Source organism: Tubulanus polymorphus, chromosome 7 (genome assembly GCF_964204645.1).
Source record: "Tubulanus polymorphus chromosome 7, tnTubPoly1.2, whole genome shotgun sequence".
Taxonomy (NCBI): domain Eukaryota; kingdom Metazoa; phylum Nemertea; class Palaeonemertea; order Tubulaniformes; family Tubulanidae; genus Tubulanus; species Tubulanus polymorphus.
The window spans coordinates 5,156,814-5,177,961 of NC_134031.1; the positions used below are offsets into that span (position 1 = coordinate 5,156,814).

Here is a 21,148-nt window from a genome sequence, read left to right on the forward strand (position 1 = left end):
AAACGAAATTTACCGCGCAGAAACGCGCCAAAACGAGCGCAGAAACGAACCTTCGTTTTAGCGCCCGTTTTGGCGCGTTTTAGCGCGGTGATTTCTCGTTTTTGCGCCCCGCAAAAACGAACTTAGTTTCTGCGTCCGTTTTTGCGCGGCGCAAAAACGACATTTACCGCGCAGAAACGCGCCAAAACGAGCGCAGAAACGAACGTTCGTTTTAGCGCCCGTTTTGGCGCGTTTCTGCGCGGTGATTTCTCGTTTTTGCGCCGCGCAAAAACGAACTTCGTTTCTGCGTCCGTTTTTGCGCGGCGCAAAAACGAAATTTACCGCGCAGAAACGCGCTAAAACGAGCGCAGAAACGAACTTTCGTTTTAGCGCCCGTTTTGGCGCGTTTTAGCGCGGTGATTTCTCGTTTTTGCGCCGCGCAAAAACGAACTTCGTTTCTTCGTTCATGCGCGGTAATTTTGGTCGGATGGTGGCGCCAGGGTTCATCTCGTGATACTAATTACGGCCTTAAAACGTTGTATTATTATACCAATTATTTTCTAATTAATTTAATTTTCAGAGTTACGTTTATACGCAATAAAACTTCCTTTATCGGTGATTTTCTGATTTTTTACGAAAGCCAGTAGCACTGCCTTCACTTAAAAGTAAACAAATTCAAATTAAATATTTGTAAAATTGACGTTTTGATGCGGTAGCCAGTGCGTCAAGAATAGTGGTTATATTCACGGTTGAGAAGAGAGTAGGGCGTGCGCGTGTAGTTACCACGTGGTGCCGTTGTGACCTAGAATGCACGGCTCGGGACTGCACCACGTGGTAAAAATGGACGCATAAACGAAGTTCGTTTTTGCGGGGCGCAAAAACGAGAAATCACCGCGCTAAAACGCGCCAAAACGGGCGCTAAAACGAAAGTTCGTTTCTGCGCTCGTTTTGGCGCGTTTCTGCGCGGTAAATTTCGTTTTTGCGCGGCGCAAAAACGGACGCAGAAACGAACTTCGTTTTTGCGCGGCGCAAAAACGAGAAATCACCGCGCAGAAACGCGCCAAAACGGGCGCTAAAACGAAATTTCGTTTCTGCGCTCGTTTTGGCGCGTTTTAGCGCGGTAAATTTCGTTTTTGCGCCGCGCAGAAACGGACGCAGAAACGATGCAATATATTTTTTGCATGGTATATTCCACGAATTTTTTTTTTTTTACTTGGCCCTAATCAGCCACCATACTAATCAGCCACCATAGTTCTGACAGATGAAAAACGATGCCAGGCCTTTTTTCGTCTGCTTTGAATTCCAACTGTGACGTCATTGTTAGTAATAAATATAAATTCATGTTTTCAAGATATATAAGACATGTGTAGTGAACAATTTTTGACGATTTCGATAATTTTCATATCCGTTCAATTTTTAGGATTTGTATATTATGGGTATTCTGTCTATTCTGTATGAAGTTCAAATTTGAATTACGAGTGACTCTTAAGTTCGACGTGTTGCACTTGACAAATTTAAGTTGTTTTTTTCTGTAAGTTGTAAAGCTAGAGGCGCAAGCTTGTTTAAACTGCGGCAGTGCGGTACCTTAATTTTGTCGCTGCGTCTTTCTGGATTGAACGTCAACGTTCGAATACGTTGGTCGTGACACAATATACCCGATCGCAGGCCTCTGATCCGCGGGTATTTCTAGCTTGACCTCGTAGATTGTAACCGCTTTTATCTTTGTTTTAGGATGACCTTGACACAGCATTTGACGCCGGGGGTAAGGTAACCGTCGGTTTAACTGCTACGACGATCGTTTCGCAGTGGACGTGGGCAGCAACGTTGCTTCAATCGTCTGCCGTAGCGAGCAAGGTACTATTTTTTTGTTGTTGACATCTTGTTGAACCCGTGGGCGAAACGTCGCGGTTGATTTTGAAATTATCACCTTTCCACGATATTAACCTCACCGATTCCAATGGACTAGCTATGAGCTTCGATTCCAATGGACTAGTTATGGAGGGCCTCCCCAAAATTATCTAAAAATGGCATTTGACATAAAAGTAGACAAGATTCATAGCCATAGCTGCATAGTTTTTTCAGACATTTCTAAAATTCCTCACTCATTCATAGTGGAATATTTTTCGTTTTTTCCCTCTTTTAAAACCAGTTCGGAATCAGCGGACCCTTCTGGTATGCGGCAGGAGCAACTATACAAATTCTTCTGTTTGCCATGATATCCGCCCAGTTGAAAATTCGAGCCCCGGGCGCGAAGACGTTCTTGCAAGTGATCTGGGCGCGATTCGGCAAGAAAACCCACATCGTTTTCTGTGGATTTGCGCTCACAACGAACATCATCGTCACGTCTATGTTAATGCTAGGTAAGTGGGAACTTGTAAAGCCTTAGGTGAGGTAAAACCTCACATTGAATCGGTGAGAAAATACACATGACTGAATCGGTCTTCGCAGCGAATTCGCCTAAATGTGTCAATATTGGCCTTCCGAATTCAATCAAAGGCGAATTTTACGACGAATGATTCGCCGAAAAAACTCGACTTGTCTGTTACGAGCTTTAGATACCAAAACGTCGGAATTCTCTTGGCCTGTTATAGATATACCTGGTAATATCAAGTTCATGAAATCCACTCCAGCTTTTTCTCGAGGAGTTGAATCTTGAAACGCGAATGCAGAAATTGGTCACTTTTCGTAGTTCCAACTATAGACGGTTGTAAATAGCTTTGTACAGCTTAACATTTCCCCTTAGCTATTCCTGCTCGCGTAACATATAACAGAGGATATAATAACCATTTCGTAGTAAATTGCTGCGCGACTCGCGATGCTCAGTAAATGACCATCATCCAGGTAAACTCGCGGCAATTTCCTCGGCAGAACACTCGGCATCAGATTTACGGACGTCCTAAATGACTTCTGGTCTATTACTGGTAACATCAAACATAAACATCTCAGGTTGATAATTAGAGGGTAAAGGTAGTTCAGAACACTATGTAGCACATTTTTGCGCGCTACCATCAATAATGCAAGCACAAGAATCGGTATTTTTCAAGAAAATTGCATATTTTTTTCAATAGATACTGGAAGATAAGAAGATGCAATCAATATTGATTTGAATGAAATCAAATTCGGAATTTCGTATATGGCAGCACTGTAGCGCTGGAGTGCTGCTCCTGTTGACTCTTCAAGTAGCTAGGGAAACACCTATAGCTAATTCGTATGGACTGTAAATGCCGTTTTTCACTAACCATAAAGCGCCGGTGAACATTTTCTAAATTAAACAGGCGCTATACAAATTTAAAGATCATCTTTATTGCTAATCAGGATGATAGTCGAATAGTCGAAACGTTCAAATAAACTACGAGCTCGATGAAACAATTAATATGTCAATATGGCGTCGAAATTCGAATTCATCATTAGATAGCTGCTTTATGAAACATTTTAGACTAGTTTGTCTTTATTTGTGTGGAATCTATAAGCATACAATTTCGGGGATCTGTTCTGTCAACATGGCGTCGAAATTCATCAATGATTCATCGTTTACATTTTTCTGTTACATTTTTCTTCGTTAACGTATATTTGTAATATCGGACGATAATGTAACATTTTTTAATGAAAATGAATTTCGATTTCAATTTGTTTAGATAGCTGCTTTACGTCATTTTTTTCAGGCGGGGTCGCTGTATTGACGAATCTCGTGCGGGACCTGTGCGTCGAATACGCCACGATGTTGATCTCCGTCATCATCGGCACGTACACGTTTATCGGCGGTCTGGGCGCTACGTTCTACGTATCGTACGTAAACACGGCCGTGTTGTTCATCGGCTTGTTCGCGTTCATGATACGAGTTTTCCACGCCGACGACGACCAAAACGCGTTGGGTAAGTCGGTTATTTAATGTTTGTATAGCGGACTCGGCTCAAAGCGTTGCCGGCACGTGAGGATCCCGCGATGATCCGCCAGGTTCGCTAGTGGTTACTGGGTTACCGCGCTTCAACTCCTGATTAGTAAATCAATTTTCTGTGATACCTAATATAAGCCTACCATACACTGAGTGCGAAAGCGAACCTTCTATCCGATGACTTGTTTGGTAATTATATCGGTTTTGAAAGCCTAAAATCTAGCTCAAATTTCATCGAAAATGAAAAGATTCGCAGAGAAGCCGCGTTAACCTGGTGAAGAATGAATACAACTAGGCGGATAGTACTTTATAGGTTCACTAGTTTATTTTTTTTCAAGAACGAGCTTTCGCTGCTAATGTAGTGGTTTCATTTTCACCTGATGAAACGACTCGTTGTATTGATTGAAAATGAACTACGAAAAGAAAATCACTTTTTGCGCCATTGTTGCCACACGCGCACACACGTGCCGACAAATACATGATAGTCAGGAGACGCATAAATGTAGTCTTCCCGTTTAAGAAGCCATTCGCATGTAGCTATTTGTTGGCGTTCAATAAGCCAAATGGACGCATCTCGATAACTACCATCGGTGATAATGATGGCTGAGAAGCTACTACAGCTATGTTATCAGAATTGTAACCCAAGAAGATCATGCTGGGCGACTCACGCATGCATAACAACATATCGATAAGTGCATGTATGATCAATCTTCTAAATTGGGAGGTGTGATATGTTTGGACTTAAGTCACGACTGTGCAACTGGCCCCAGGTGATGGAGACCATTTTAACGCTGACGGATAACACAATTGAAATTTTGTAAACGAAATTATGTAATCGTGTTCTCTGGAAATAAAAGATCCAATGAATCTACCAATAAAAATGAAACAAAGAAAACAAACTGAAAGTTTTTAGACACCTTGAAAAATGATATGAATATACCATTAATTGAATTGAATTAAGTTGATTGACCGGCAACGATTCCCATCATTGATGACGTAGTGCACATCCACTCACATAATTGATTATCAAAATGGATGAAAATTCATTAAATAGAAACTGAGAGTCACGAGTTTGAATGATTATAAAATGATTGTAACTGTTAAATTGAAACGCCAATATTGATGACGTAGTGTACATCGACTCAATCAGAACCCCTTACATAACGCATTGTTATCGATAAAAACATTTTCGTAACAGTTATTACGGCATCGAAAACTTAAGAAATGTGGAGTCATTCTGTAAAATGGGCCCTGCCCAGGGCATGTGTGAAGTCTTGGCAAGAACTGGCAGAGCCAATTACAGTTGCACCACCAGAAAATTAGTATTGTACGTTTCAGACTCATTTCCGGACTCTGTCGGGCCGAATCATCACAATGTATATCAAGGCTGACGTCATCGTATAGTATTGTTTCTATGGTTTCTAATTAAGCGCGTTTGTGTCTGGCATTGTGCGATATTGCTAGGCGCACTAGTGCGCATCTTTTCAAAAATGAAATACCGTTTATCCTACGACATAATATAATAATGAATATTCTATAACACGAAAGGCTAAGATGAATTAATTTTTCATCAGATTTACATCGTCAAATTCGTCTGTTCTATCGCACTGCGGCAATTTGTAAATTGGTATCGTTACGCTCGAAAAGAGAAATGGAATGAATCCTTTGAACTCGTAAAAAAATCCAATCAAACGAACTATGCCGACCTTAAAAATGACAATGGAGTGATTATCAATCCTTCCTTTGACAAACAAAACGAATTGGTTTTTAAACTCGGTGATGTTGTTGATAATTAACTAAATTAGGTTGTTTAGAGGTAACGGCTTATTCTACCGCTGTTAAGACACGGGGGAAAGTGTGCGACGAACAAATACAAGGAAATTACGAAATTCTCTCGACTTTGATTTCGAAAAGAGATGTTTTCTTGTCGAGAAAACCGTTCAAAATGCAGATATAGCCCATCTTTTATTCAAACATAGCCAGTTTTGAATGTTTCGATCGACTTGGATGCATTGAAAAAAATCATCCCTGTCTAAGTTAGATAAACGCAAAGGCACCAATTTGGATAGACCTATTTCTATCGTTTTTGCAGGAAGCATCGAAAAGATATACGAATTGCTGAAATGCAGCAACACAACGATCGAGGGCAACGTTGAAAATAGTTACCTGACATTTCTGTCATTCCCCGGATTGATATTTGGAATCATTAACGTGATAGGTGAGGAAGATGTGTAAATGTCATCGTAAGGTTGACTCGTAGATGATCATAACTTCTATGATCATCAACTGAAAAAAATATCGATTCACATGTGATAACTAGGATATTGTATTTGCAATTCGCATGACGTCATTTAGACCGGTCTAAATCTGGCTCGTTTTTATTTGGATTGGACCAAGCGTTCACACTTGCAAAATGGCCGTTCCAAATCGTAAGTAGCGCAGTGCTCCCCCATTTGTCATCACGCTGATTTATATAGTTTTCAATTTTCATACAATTTCAAAATATTGCCTAGAAATTAATGTGTAGCCAATCTACCAGAGCGTGAGTGAACGCACACTCTGATTTGGTCCGTTCCATATTTGGCCCGTTCCAGGTATAGACCCATTTATACCGGTCTAACTAGTGGTTATGTGAACGCAGCCTTTTTGGACCCTCAGCTATTGAAACCAGCCCCCTGGTTTGTTGTAGCATTGAACTGAAATAACTGAACTAATGGAACTGTTAAAAGTTAAAAAAAGGAATTATCACGGACAGGGTGGTAAGGGTAGTGATGAGACAATCAAGAGATGAAAAAAACTAATCATCACACAAAGATAAAGATGAACGTGCAAAATGAAACGCGTCCGTGTAAAATGTAGAACATCTTCCCTTGCAAAAGGCAAGGTCTTTATATCACAGAGAATAATCAAAATTAAAATGACAAATAGCGCTATCATCAATGGATATGTTAATTATCAGAAGTCGTATGGAAGAGGGATTATTGTACGAAAAACAACGATTCTTCGGATGTTCTTTGTAAGTTTTCTCTTTCGACGCAATAATCCCATTTTCCACCGAACTCTTTTCCTGGGGTCATAGTCATTTTCAACTGTTTGGGGTTTTGAAGTTGACGCCTATCACCCCATCGAACCAACCGCCTTAACGAAATATGAGTCCATCGTGTATCATGTTCATTTCACAGGAAATTTCGGAACAGTATTCGTCGACCAGTCTTACTGGCAGAGCAGCGTGGCCGCTAAGCCGAAAGAAGGCGTTTGGGGTTTCCTGTTGGGAGGAATAATCTGGTTCTCGGTACCGTTCGCGTTTGCGACTACGATGGGCTTGGCTTATATAGCGCTTGGTACGAATCAAGGCCAACCGTTGCTTACCATGGCTCAAGTCGATGCGGGTAAGTTATCAGCCCAAACGATGAATAAAGCTCTAAAAACCAGATACTTCCAGGATAACTTCATTCTAAAAGAGGACCAGTGAAGTCATGATACACCGCTAATACCTTCGTGATAGATTTGTTATCGTATTCCTCACTTTCGGGATCAAATTGACGGGAATATCTAGTAGATATCACTGGTATCTCATGGGTGGATGATGGTTCACAAGCAAGTTGTATCGTCGGTTCAGTTAAATGATCATCGGTCTTCAAAATGATCATGTTTTAATTTTGTTTCAACGCATTTGCCCAACAAAGGCGTATAGAGAGCCACCCGGTTCTCTGTTGGTTTCTCTAGGTGGATTCCGAAGTCGTCAACTCTGGTTCTTAAAATGTTTCACCAGTACAACGATAGTATCTCTTCTATGGGGGTTCATTTCTTCATTCCAGTTTATAAGTAGCCGTGTGAACTGCACACTTAGAAGTGAACATTGACACTTTGCTAATAGTCAGAAAATAGATATTACACATTTCCCAAACAACTGTACCATTACATTCAGTAGAATGTTTTCAGCGTGTAGTATATATTGACAAATATTGCCATTTACCCAAGTGTATTTTGGATGGCCACATTTACGGTTAGCACGAAAGTTTTCAAGCACCTCTTGCTAATGGTACGTGCGTCTGAATCGCATTGTATTGCAGGTCTGGTGCCGCCGGTCGTGGCACAGAAGCTAATGGGAACTGCCGGCGAGTTCTTGATGGTAATAATTCTCATCATGGCCGTGACGTCAACCGGATCGGCGGAAGTCATCGCTGTCACCTCAATCATCATATACGATATATACGGAATTCATCTCAAGGTAAAATACTAAAGGCTTCGATGATAAATCAACCAATCGTCTGGATACCAATGTCAAGGTTCTAAGCTATCTAGTTAATGAAAGGCCAATCACGCGTTGAATCGTTAAGACTTTATGAATCACCCAATCATTCACGAACTACGAAGACGTGCTGTGAAACTCGGGTGCTTAAGTTGTCGCCCAGACTTAGCGTGTGATATACAAGATTTAAAACAATCATCCAATCACCCAATCACTAATAGAAAGCCAACCGGTCATCGTACAAGTTGCAAGCAAAAGACTTAACAACTAGCTTATAGGACAATGATTTCGCTTCCAAATTCGAAAAACTTATCCTCACTGTATTAATTGATATCGTGGTTTAGGTAAACATATGATAATTCTTAGAGATAGCTAAATGAATCATTTGAGTTCTAAACTTCTGAGCTAATCTGTAATCTGAGATGAAAAAAGGCGAAACATTCAATCTGCCATGATTACTCGAGTATAAAGGCCTACCCGAACGTACCGGATTATTCATATATCCTCAATAAAAAAGACATCAAACAAACTTTAAAAAGCAAGACGAATATAATCCTTCATTTTGTATTCATTTCTGATCAATCATCATTCGAATTCGACGTGGTCATTTTCAGCAGCAATCAGAAACTAAGTAACGATCTTAGATCCTCTATTGACGGGAAGCTTAAGACTTTGTACTTCTTCGTAAACCGATTATGAGAAATATTTACGAGTCATACACATGATTTACACCACTAATCTTTAAAAAGAACGTACACTGTACCGAATCATTGGCATTTTCAAGATATTTCGGGATTTGGATATATCCACGTGCGTATGTGTTAAAATTATTTAAAATTCAAAGCTTTTTTGCCGAGTATCAGACGGCTTGATAACACAGTCAACTTTCCAGCTTTTATGATAACGAATGTACGAATCATTATGTATGAATGTTTCCTTGAGCTAGTAGTTCAACGTTTCGACTTTATTCTTAACAGTTTTCCTGAAGATGGCTTTTAGGATATAGACAAAAACATTGAATAAACTGATACTAGCTCAAGGAAACTTTAGCGGACATCGTGGGATTATTTTACATAATCGCCACAAAACGGATACAGTTTCTTATTAATGATGATTACTGCATCCATTTACTTTCTTTTATTAGCCTTACAGAAAGGTATTAGACGCCAACAGTTGCGTTCTATGCGGACGCCAGCGCGGTAGAATGGCGAACCCACGTGACAAGTGCGTCTGTACGAGTAAAAACTATTGTCAAAGTTGCACCACGGATGACCAGTAAGTGACGTGAAACGCATCATATCATCAAAGATCAAAGGTCTAATATAGGATAACCTCTTAGTATTTAGTGTCCTTAGAAGTACTTTTAGAAGTACTCCTATTTGCGTGGTCTTATTTATTTTAAAAGCAGTGTTTCAGCGATTTACTTTCCATACTATTGCCTGGATCAATGATACATATACTAATAATTTTTTGTATAGGAAACATGTTCGATTGAATTCCGAGTGGCTTATAAAGCATTAACTTGGATTTGAAAAATCATAAGCTGATAAATAAGATCCATATAATACTAGGCGCCTCAGCTGCCTTGACGTTCCTCAAAAACGTCCAAAACGCCCAAGCTCCGCGCCTGTGTTCCGGAACTGAAAGGACGTGATAACGTGGCTCTGATTGGCTGGTTGACTATAGGCCATAGGGTCGAACCACCAGCTGGACAATGAAGCTGCACCGAGAATCGCTTTTCGCAAAAATTTTGATCAATAGTTTTTCATTCACCCATCAATGTTTTCCTTCATTTTCAGGCAGCGCGCTGCTTGTACCCGAGCGACGAAACCTGCTTATAAATGCCGTACCCACGGTCACTACAGGTCGCACAACGACTACTTATCAACGCTGAAAAACTGGGGCATACTATTCGTTTCGTTAGCCATAGTTCCGCTAACGCTAGTACTTAGAGGAATCGGGGTAAGATGGGCCGTGGACTTGTAAACTTAATCTAGTATACATATCCATGCGAATACAAATGAAATACAGTTTTTGAAAGTATTCGACGAAACGTACCGTGTTAAGTTCGTTTCGATGACGAGCCCGCTGACTACGAGCGTTTGTCAGCGCCATACCATGTTCAAATTGCTGTCGCTCTGTCTTCCTTATTCTTTGATAAACATCTTGTTATCGGAAACAGACGATACGGCTTTGCCGTAGTATCACCTGAGGCCAAAACACGCCTTGAACTCACGCGACGCGTTACACTCTCTTGATGAATATCAGAAAAACGTCGTCAATTTGTCGATGACGGAATTTTTTGCACGGAATTACATTGAAAATATAGCATATATATGTATAAGATGTAAATGTTGTGGAAATTTGAGAAGATCGTATTATCGAAAACGGTCGATCGAAGCTACGAAGACTTGATCGACATCGCAAATGAAAACTAAAATGATCAAACGTTTTCATTGCTTCGATATTAGATTGATTGATGTAAGTGGCTAGGGTTTTTAAAACACTATTGGATACATGAGATAACGATTCTCAAAGCTCCATACAATGTTTTCCTACCTATACTGTTTTCCGAGGTAAAAATGTAATACTCGATATTGAATTTGTATCAATTTGCGACGACTGGGTGAATTTGAATTGAATTGTCGATTATGAAATTCACTCATACGCAGATCGATTGTCGATAAAAGATGATAGCTTTGGGCGCTTGAAAAATTTCTTCATCTCGAACTCGGAAAGATAATTCAGTAACATAGGAAATTTAGCGTTCTTTGGCAATGGGGTGCGGGTAATTTTGGCAAGCTAGGATTCAGCATTTATCCGCCAGGTTCGCCAGCGGTTATTGGGTTACCGCACCTTAATTTCTTCTGCATTTCAATTCGATTCGAATCATTGGTACATCGAATAAATTTTCAGTAAAATCTATAGGCATCATACGCCAATGAGAAAGCAAAAGAATCCTATATCTATTCGATGAGTTTCGTTTGACAATTTTCAGATTTGGCAGTCCAAAAATCGAGTTCAAATTTCGTCGAAAATAACGAGAGAAATCTCGTAACAAATTCAGCCAAAAAATTTAAAAGTTCTATTTTAAAATGATTATATTTCGAGCAACGTTTCGGCTAAATACTATAAGCCATCATCAGGCGTACTATCAATTTATTGTGAGATTTCTCTCGTTACTCATCATACACGGAAATCGTTATCTTCTCGTCTTTACATCGAAAATGCACTGATTTTCACTACCCGAACGACCCGGTGTTTTTGTTGCACCATCTGTGGGTGCCGGTGTCCTATTCTTACGAGAAAATGTCTCGTTTCTGTGAAAATACCTCACTTTGAACAAATGTCTTCACAAAAATACAGTCACAGTCTATGGGATTTACTTAAGATACCCATAGCGATGAAACAAAATTCTATCTTCCTGAGCTTTCGGGAAGATTTCTTCTTCCAATCTTCCGAGTTTATGCAAAATACGAACTTCACACAGTTCTTGTCGTAACGGAGTTTCTCATTACATTTCTAATTCCAGATAAGTTTAGGTTGGGTGTACAATTTTATGGGTATCGTTATCGGGTCGGCTGTTATACCTATTACATTAGCGATGTTCTGGCAGCGACTGAACGCCGAGGTGAGCATGAATAAGATACTTCAAAAATCATTGGATGTGATAAACGAATCTATATAGGAGCTCCTAGTTGCAACAACCTGCAACTGATTATAAAATCTCAAAATGTCATTTTTTACCGAATGAGACATATCAATGGAACGAAATCGATTATTCTTTGGATACATCAAATTATCGATTATTGAATATTGATCAAGTTCATTCGGAATTTTTCACATAAGCTTGTGTAATCTGAAGTGGCATTTTCAATGTAAATTGAGCAATACTGCACTATTACCTTTGAGGACGAAAATTACATTATAGCTCGCAGACGTAAAGTTTAGATTTCCAAACGAATAATTATGTTCGCGCAGTTTGTCGAAAGGAACGTCTGCCTTCGAGACGCTTGTCAAACTAATTATCGAAATAGGCGAAAATGACGCAGAAATTAGAAACCTAAGGTGACAAACGACGTACGTACGCCATCGAATGAAGTTATTTTCAGGGTATGGTAATCGGTGCTTTGGTCGGTATGGTGACGGGAATTGTGAGCTGGCTGATCAAATCTGCTCTACTTCCGGGAGGACTGAGAAATTTCATAGCCAACACGGGTAAGTACAAAACGGTCTGCGCTTGGCAGTGCTTGTGTTCCTAAATCGTCATTACGCGCTATTGGAAACGTACTTATGAAGAATTAAGTACGCCGCTGGTCCCTTTTGAAATTGCTAGGTCCCTGAATACTGATGTCCCGTTTGGTGACTGTACATTTTCCGTTTTCAGGTGATCAGTACACAGTATGCTGACGGGCAACATAGCGGCCATATTGACCGGCGGATGTTTGACGGTCGTAGTAAGTCTGATAACGAATCGTTCGTACGACGCGTGTAGCGGCACGGAAATATGGGAAAACACGAGGGATATAGATAATCCGCTTTCTCCTTGGACAGAGCTGTATTCCAAGTAGGCATTTGTGATGAATGTTTCCAATCGTTAACCGTAGTACCAAAAATAGAAAAAAGTATGATACAGATTTTAGGCGTGTAGCTATTCTCTCGGTATAATCTATAATCTCTACTTTATATATACAGGGAACTTCAACTCAGTGGTTTACAGACTCTTGATAATCGCCCGTCGATGGCTGAGGTAGCCGCCACGTTTAAAACGGCTAAACTGACTGCCTACGTCGGTGCCCTGTCCGCATCATTCGTGCTGATTTTACTTTGGCCTGCTTGTATGGTGTCCATAGGAGTGATGGATAGTTCACAGTTTGCTCAATGGGTACGTATTTACGTTATGCGCGTTGCAAGCTTTGGCCAAAGAAATTCCGGGGGAAATATGAAGGGAATGCTGGTTTTAAGATAAGATCATTTTATTGTTGCCTATGGCTTTCTTCGAATAAGTAAATGGACCACGTCTCCAGACGTTGCCGTACTTCTTGTAACTTCATTTACCCCGCAGGTTTATACGTCGGAAACGTGGGCGTTTCTGGCGGGAATTGCCATCATTATCTTGCCGGTCGTCAACGAAGCCATGTCCATACGAACGGCGTTGCGGGAAAAATCTCGAGTATTCGCTATAGAAATATCGCCGCGACGAATGGCGGCAACCGCGTCTGCTCGGCCGCGCGCGTCGATCGAGGAAGAAGTTGGACAACCAGCGCAGACGAACGGTGACGTCATTCACCAATCGACAGTCTCTGCCGCTGTTGCGCGGAAACAGTCGAGCGCCGCCTCGTCGGAAAGCAACCAACCGGTGTTTGGCTGAAAACGTTTCTATCGAGTATATCGGTGCGATTGCAGCTATCTAAGCATCGGTTGAATCTCGAAATCTGCCGAAATCACGATTCAGGATACGATCACGATGCCGTCTATTAACAGATTTCTTTGTGCGTGTTCAATCTCTGTTGCGTTCAATTTATCAAAGGTTAGAACGAGATCATAGACATTCTCGAATGTCACCTGCGGATTTTTACGAACATAGATTATATAATCCGTTTCTTCTCTGTGTGAGAATGTGAATAACTCTTTCCGTAGCTTCTTTTTCTAACTTCCGTTTCGTTCATTATAAATTGATTGCGTATCGACTCTTTTTCATTTGTAAATTCACCTGATTAAAAGTTTCAAGTTTACTTTTTATAGAATTGTTCAAATCATTTTCGTTCGATTCTAATCTCGTAAAGCCCAACGCACACGTCGCAGGGATACTCAGAAACCCGGAATCAAACATGTTTGATCTCGGAAATATTGTTTCCCGAAACCATGTTTATCGTTTCTCGTAAACCACACGACAAAGGGAAACGCGTTGAACATGTTTCCGTCTCCTACTTCCGTGTTTCCCTGTGTCGTGTGCGTTGGGCTTAACCGATGAAAGTTAACGACAGATGCCCGCGGTTCATCTTCCTACGTTCAAAAGGTCTTATCTACTTTAACAGCGGCAGATCGAAAGTCAATGAGAGTCGCGAGACATGCTCCGCTCCGCTGAACTATGGTGGCTGATTAGGGCCAAGTTAAAAAAAAAAAATTTCGTGCAATATACCATGCAAAAAATATATTGCTTCGTTTCTGCGTCCGTTTCTGCGCGGCGCAAAAACGAAATTTACCGCGCTAAAACGCGCCAAAACGAGCGCAGAAACGAAATTTCGTTTTAGCGCCCGTTTTGGCGCGTTTCTGCGCGGTGATTTCTCGTTTTTGCGCCGCGCAAAAACGAAGTTCGTTTCTGCGTCCGTTTTTGCGCCGCGCAAAAACGAAATTTACCGCGCAGAAACGCGCCAAAACGAGCGCAGAAACGAACGTTCGTTTTAGCGCCCGTTTTGGCGCGTTTTAGCGCGGTGATTTCTCGTTTTTGCGCCCCGCAAAAACGAACTTCGTTTCTGCGTCCGTTTTTGCGGGGCGCCAAAACGAAATTTACCGCGCAGAAACGCGCCAAAACGAGCGCAGAAACGAACCTTCGTTTTAGCGCCCGTTTTGGCGCGTTTTAGCGCGGTGATTTCTCGTTTTTGCGCCCCGCAAAAACGAACTTCGTTTCTGCGTCCGTTTTTGCGCCGCGCAAAAACGAAATTTACCGCGCAGAAACGCGCCAAAACGAGCGCAGAAACGAACGTTCGTTTTAGCGCCCGTTTTGGCGCGTTTTAGCGCGGTGATTTCTCGTTTTTGCGCCCCGCAAAAACGAACTTCGTTTCTGCGTCCGTTTTTGCGGGGCGCCAAAACGAAATTTACCGCGCAGAAACGCGCCAAAACGAGCGCAGAAACGAACCTTCGTTTTAGCGCCCGTTTTGGCGCGTTTTAGCGCGGTGATTTCTCGTTTTTGCGCCGCGCAAAAACGAAGTTCGTTTCTGCGTCCGTTTTTGCGGGGCGCAAAAACGAAATTTACCGCGCAGAAACGCGCCAAAACGAGCGCAGAAACGAACCTTCGTTTTAGCGCCCGTTTTGGCGCGTTAGGGTTAGGTTCGATTTAAAACAATCATCCAATCACCCAATCACTAATAGAAAGCCAACCGGTCATCGTACAAGTTGCAAGCAAAAGACTTAATAACTAGCTTATAGGACAATGATTTCGCTTCCAAATACGAAAAACTTATCCTCACCGTATTAATTGATATCGTGGTTTAGGTAAACATATGATAATTCTTAGAGATAGCTAAATGAATCATTTGAGTTCTAAACTTCTGAGCTAATCTGTAATCTGAGATGAAAAAAGGCGAAACATTCAATCTGCCATGATTACTCGAGTATAAAGGCCTACCTGAACGTACCGGATTATTCATATTATCCTCAATAAGAAAGACATCAAACAAACTTTAAAAGCCAAGACGAATATAATCCTTCATTTTGTATTCATTTCTGATCAATCATCATTCGAATTCGACGTGGTCATTTTCAGCAGCAATCAGAAACTAAGTAACGATCTTAGATCCTCTATTGACGGGAAGCTTAAGACTTTGTACTTCTTCGTAAACCGATTATGAGAAATATTTACGAGTCATACACATGATTTACACCACTAATCTTTAAAAAGAACGTACACTGTACCGAATCATTGGCATTTTCAAGATATTTCGGGATTTGGAGATATCCACGTGCGTATGTGTTAAAATTATTTAAAATTCAAAGCTTTTTTGCCGAGTATCAGACGGCTTGATAACACAGTCAACTTTCCAGCTTTTATGATAACGAATGTACGAATCATTATGTATGAATGTTTCCTTGAGCTAGTAGTTCAACGTTTCGACTTTATTCTTAACAGTTTTCCTGAAGATGGCTTTTAGGATATAGACAAAAACATTGAATAAACTGATACTAGCTCAAGGAAACTTTTGCGGACATCGTGGGATTATTTTACATAATCGCCACAAAACGGATACAGTTTCTTATTAATGATGATTACTGCATCCATTTACTTTCTTTTATTAGCCTTACAGAAAGGTATTAGACGCCACCAGTTGCGTTCTATGCGGACGCCAGCGCGGTAGAATGGCGAACCCACGTGACAAGTGCGTCTGTACGAGTAAAAACTATTGTCAAAGTTGCACCACGGATGACCAGTAAGTGACGTGAAACGCATCATATCATCAAAGATCAAAGGTCTAATATAGGATAACCTCTTAGTATTTAGTGTCCTTAGAAGTACTTTTAGAAGTACTCCTATTTGCGTGGTCTTATTTATTTTAAAAGCAGTGTTTCAGCGATTTACTTTCCATACTATTGCCTGGATCAATGATACATATACTAATAATTTTTTGTATAGGAAACATGTTCGATTGAATTCCGAGTGGCTTATAAAGCATTAACTTGGATTTGAAAAATCATAAGCTGATAAATGAGATCCATATAATACTAGGCGCCTCAGCTGCCTTGACGTTCCTCAAAAACGTCCAAAACGCCCAAACTGTTTACTCCGCGCCTGTGTTCCGGAACTGAAAGGACGTGATAACGTGGCTCTGATTGGCTGGTTGACTATAGGCCATAGGGTCGCACCACCAGATGGACAATGAAGCTGCACCGAGAATCGCTTTTCGCAAAAATTTTTATCAATAGTTTTTCATTCATCCATCAATGTTTTCCTTCATTTTCAGGCAGCGCGCTGCTTGTACCCGAGCGACGAAACCTTCTTATAAATGCCGTACCCACGGTCACTACAGGTCGCACAACGACTACTTATCAACGCTGAAAAACTGGGGCATACTATTCGTTTCGTTAGCCATAGTTCCGCTAACGCTAGTACTTAGAGGAATCGGGGTAAGATGGGCCGTGGACTTGTAAACTTAATCTAGTATACATATCCATGCGAATACAAATGAAATACAGTTTTTGAAAGTATTCGACGAAACGTACCGTGTTTAGTTCGTTTCGATGACGAGCCCGCTGACTACGAGCGTTTGTCAGCGCCATACCATGTTCAAATTGCTGTCGCTCTGTCTTCCTTATTCTTTGATAAACATCTTGTTATCGGAAACAGACGATACGGCTTTGCCGTAGTATCACCTGAGGCCAAAACACGCCTTGAACTCACGCGACGCGTTACACTCTCGTGATGAATATCAGAAAAACGTCGTCAATTTGTCGATGACGGAATTTTTTGCACGGAATTACATTGAAAATATAGCATATATATGTATAAGATGTAAATGTTGTGGAAATTTGAGAAGATCGTATTATCGAAAACGGTCGATCGAAGCTACGAAGACTTGATCGACATCGCAAATGAAAACTAAAATGATAAAACGTTTTCATTGCTTCGATATTAGATTGATTGATGTAAGTGGCTAGGGTTTTTAAAACACTATTGAATACATGAGATAACGATTCTCAAAGCTCCAAACAATGTTTTCCTCCCTATACTGTTTTCCGAGGTAAAAATGTAATACTCGATATTGAATTTGTATCAATTTGCGACGACTGGGTGAATTTGAATTGAATTGTCGATTATAAAATTCACTCATACGCAGATCGATTGTCGATAAAAGATGATAGCTTTGGGCGCTTGAAAAATTTCTTCATCTCGAACTCGGAAAGATAATTCAGTAACATAGGAAATTTAGCGTTCTTTGGCAATGGGGTGCGGGTAATTTTGGCAAGCGAGGATTCAGCATTTATCCGCCAGGTTCGCCAGCGGTTATTGGGTTACCGCACCTTAATTTCTTCTGCATTTCAATTCGATTCGAATCATTGGTACATCGAATAAATTTTCAGTAAAATCTATAGGCATCATACGCCAATGAGAAAGCAAAAGAATCCTATATCTATTCGATGAGTTTCGTTTGATAATTTTCAGATTTGGCAGTCCAAAAATCGAGTTCAAATTTCATCGAAAATAACGAGAGAAATCTCACAACAAATTCAGCCAAAAAATGAAAAGTTCTATATTAAAATGATTATATTTCGAGCAACGTTTCGGCTAAATACTATAAGCCATCATCAGGCGTACTATCAATTTATTGTGAGATTTCTCTCGTTACTCATCATACACGGAAATCGTTATCTTCTCGTCTTTACATCGAAAATGCACTGATTTTCACTACCCGAACGACCCAGTGTTTTTGTTGCACCATCTGTGGGTGCCGGTGTCCAATTCTTACGAGAAAATGTCTCGTTTCTTTGAAAATACCTCACTTTGAACAAATGTCTTCACAAAAATACAGTCACAGTCTATGGGATTTACTTAAGATACCCATAGCGATGAAACAAAATTCTATCTTCCTGAGCTTTCGGGAAGATTTCTTCTTCCAATCTTCCGAGTTTATGCAAAATACGAACTTCACACAGTTCTTGTCGTAACGGAGTTTCTCATTACATTTCTAATTCCAGATAAGTTTAGGTTGGGTGTACAATTTTATGGGTATCGTTATCGGGTCGGCTGTTATACCTATTACATTAGCGATGTTCTGGCAGCGACTGAACGCTGAGGTGAGCATGAATAAGATACTTCAAAAATCATTGGATGTGATAAACGAATCTATATAGGAGCTCCTAGTTGCAACAACCTGCAACTGATTATAAAATCTCAAAATGTCATTTTTTACCGAATGAGACATATCAATGGAACGAAATCGATTATTCTTTGGATACATCAAATTATCGATTTTTGAATATTGATCAAGTTCATTCGGAATTTTTCACATAAGCTTGTGTAATCTGAAGTGGCATTTTCAATGTAAATTGAGCAATACTGCACTATTACCTTTGAGGACGAAAATTACATTATAGCTCGCAGACGTAAAGTTTAGATTTCCAAACGAATAATTATGTTCGCGCAGTTTGTCGAAAGGAACGTCTGCCTTCGAGACGCTTGTCAAACTAATTATCGAAATAGGCGAAAATGACGCAGAAATTAGAAACCTAAGGTGACAAACGACGTACGTACGCCATCGAATGAAGTTATTTTCAGGGTATGGTAATCGGTGCTTTGGTCGGTATGGTGACGGGAATTGTGAGCTGGCTGATCAAATCTGCTCTACTTCCGGGAGGACTGAGAAATTTCATAGCCAACACGGGTAAGTACAAAACGGTCTGCGCTTGGCAGTGCTTGTGTTCCTAAATCGTCATTACGCGCTATTGGAAACGTACTTATGAAGAATTAAGTACGTCGCTGGTCCCTTTTGAAATTGCTAGGTCCCTGAATACTGATGTCCCGTTTGGTGACTGTACATTTTCCGTTTTCAGGTGATCAGTACAGTATGCTGACGGGCAACATAGCGGCCATATTGACCGGCGGATGTTTGACGGTCGTAGTAAGTCTGATAACGAATCGTTCGTACGACGCGTGTAGCGGCACGGAAATATGGGAAAATACGAGGGATATAGATAATCCGCTTTCTCCTTGGACAGAGCTGTATTCCAAGTAGGCATTTGTGATGAATGTTTCTTATCGTTAACCGTAGTACCAAAAATAGATAAAGTATGATACAGATTTTAGGCGTTTAGCTATTCTCTCGGTATAATCTATAATCTCTACTTTATATATACAGGGAACTTCAACTCAGTGGTTTACAGACTCTTGATAATCGCCCGTCGATGGCTGAGGTAGCTGCCACGTTTAAAACGGCTAAACTGACTGCCTACGTCGGTGCCCTGTCCGCATCATTCGTGCTGATTTTACTTTGGCCTGCTTGTATGGTGTCCATAGGAGTGATGGATAGTTCGCAGTTTGCTCAATGGGTACGTATTTACGTTATGCGCGTTGCAAGCTTTGGCCAATGAAATTCCGGGGAAAATATGAAGGGAATGCTGGTTTTAAATGTTGCCTATGGCTTTCTTCGAATAAGTAAATGGACCACGTCTCCAGACGTTGTCGTACTTCTTGTATCTTCATTTACCCCGCAGGTTTATACGTCGGAAACGTGGGCGTTTCTGGCGGGAATTGCCATCATTATCTTGCCCGTCGTCAACGAAGCCATGTCCATACGAACGGCGTTGCGGGAAAAATCTCGAGTATTCGCTATAGAAATATCGCCGCGACGAATGGCGGCAACCGCGTCTGCTCGGCCGCGCGCGTCGATCGAGGAAGAAGTTGGACAACCAGCGCAGACGAACGGTGACGTCATTCACCAATCGACAGTCTCTGCCGCTGTTGCGCGGAAACAGTCGAGCGCCGCCTCGTCGGAAAGCAACCAACCGGTGTTTGGCTGAAAACATTTCTATCGAGTATATCGGTGCGATTGCAGCTTTCTAAGCATCGGTTGAATCTCGAAATCTGCCGAAATCACGATTCAGGATACGATCACGATGCCGTCTATTAACAGATTTCTTTGTGCGTGTTCAATCTCTGTTGCGTTCAATTTATCAAAGGTTAGAACGAGATCATAGACATTCTCGAATGTCACCTGCGGATTTTTACGAACATAGATTATTTAATCCGTTTCTTCTCTGTGTGAGAATGTGAATAACTCTTTCCGTAGCTTCTTTTTCTAACTTCCGTTTCGTTCATTATAAATTGATTGCGTATCGACTCTTTTTCATTTGTAAATTCACCTGATTAAAAGTTTCAAGTTTGCTTTTTATAGAATTGTTTAAATCATTTTCGTTCGATTCTAATCTCGTAAAGCCCAACGCACACGTCGCAGGGATACTCAGAAACCCGGAATCAAACATGTTTGATCTCGGAAATATTGTTTCCCGAAACCATGTTTATCGTTTCTCGTAAACCACACGACAAAGGGAAACGCGTTGAACATGTTTCCGTCTCCTACTTCCGTGTTTCCCTGTGTCGTGTGCGTTGGGCTTAACCGATGAAAGGTAACGACAGATGCCCGCGGTTCATCTTCCTACGTTCAAAAGGTCTTATCTACTTTAACAGCGGCAGATCGAAAGTCAATGAGAGTCGCGAGACATGCTCCGCTCCGCTGAACCGCTTGTACACGCATCTTTAACTACAGGTGTCAAAACAGTCGCATCATTTGCCAAATGGTAATCCCATTACAGCG

At 41.0% G+C, this 21,148-nt stretch overlaps 1 protein-coding gene across 1 annotated transcript; it reads left to right on the top strand.

The window, feature by feature from the left end:
* Positions 1 to 1,707: 1,707 nt before the first annotated feature.
* On the top strand, positions 1,708 to 20,354 carry LOC141908543 (uncharacterized; the record flags this gene model as incomplete). Its single annotated transcript, XM_074798639.1, is given in 13 exon segments — positions 1,708 to 1,833; positions 2,129 to 2,339; positions 3,642 to 3,851; positions 5,964 to 6,089; positions 7,054 to 7,260; positions 7,945 to 8,102; positions 9,268 to 9,398; positions 16,802 to 16,964; positions 18,534 to 18,632; positions 19,114 to 19,219; positions 19,389 to 19,566; positions 19,694 to 19,883; positions 20,049 to 20,354. Coding segments are annotated over 13 exon segments (2,211 nt in total), but the record flags the coding sequence as incomplete, so codon positions are not given.
* Between the last annotated feature and the right edge of the window lie 794 nt (positions 20,355 to 21,148).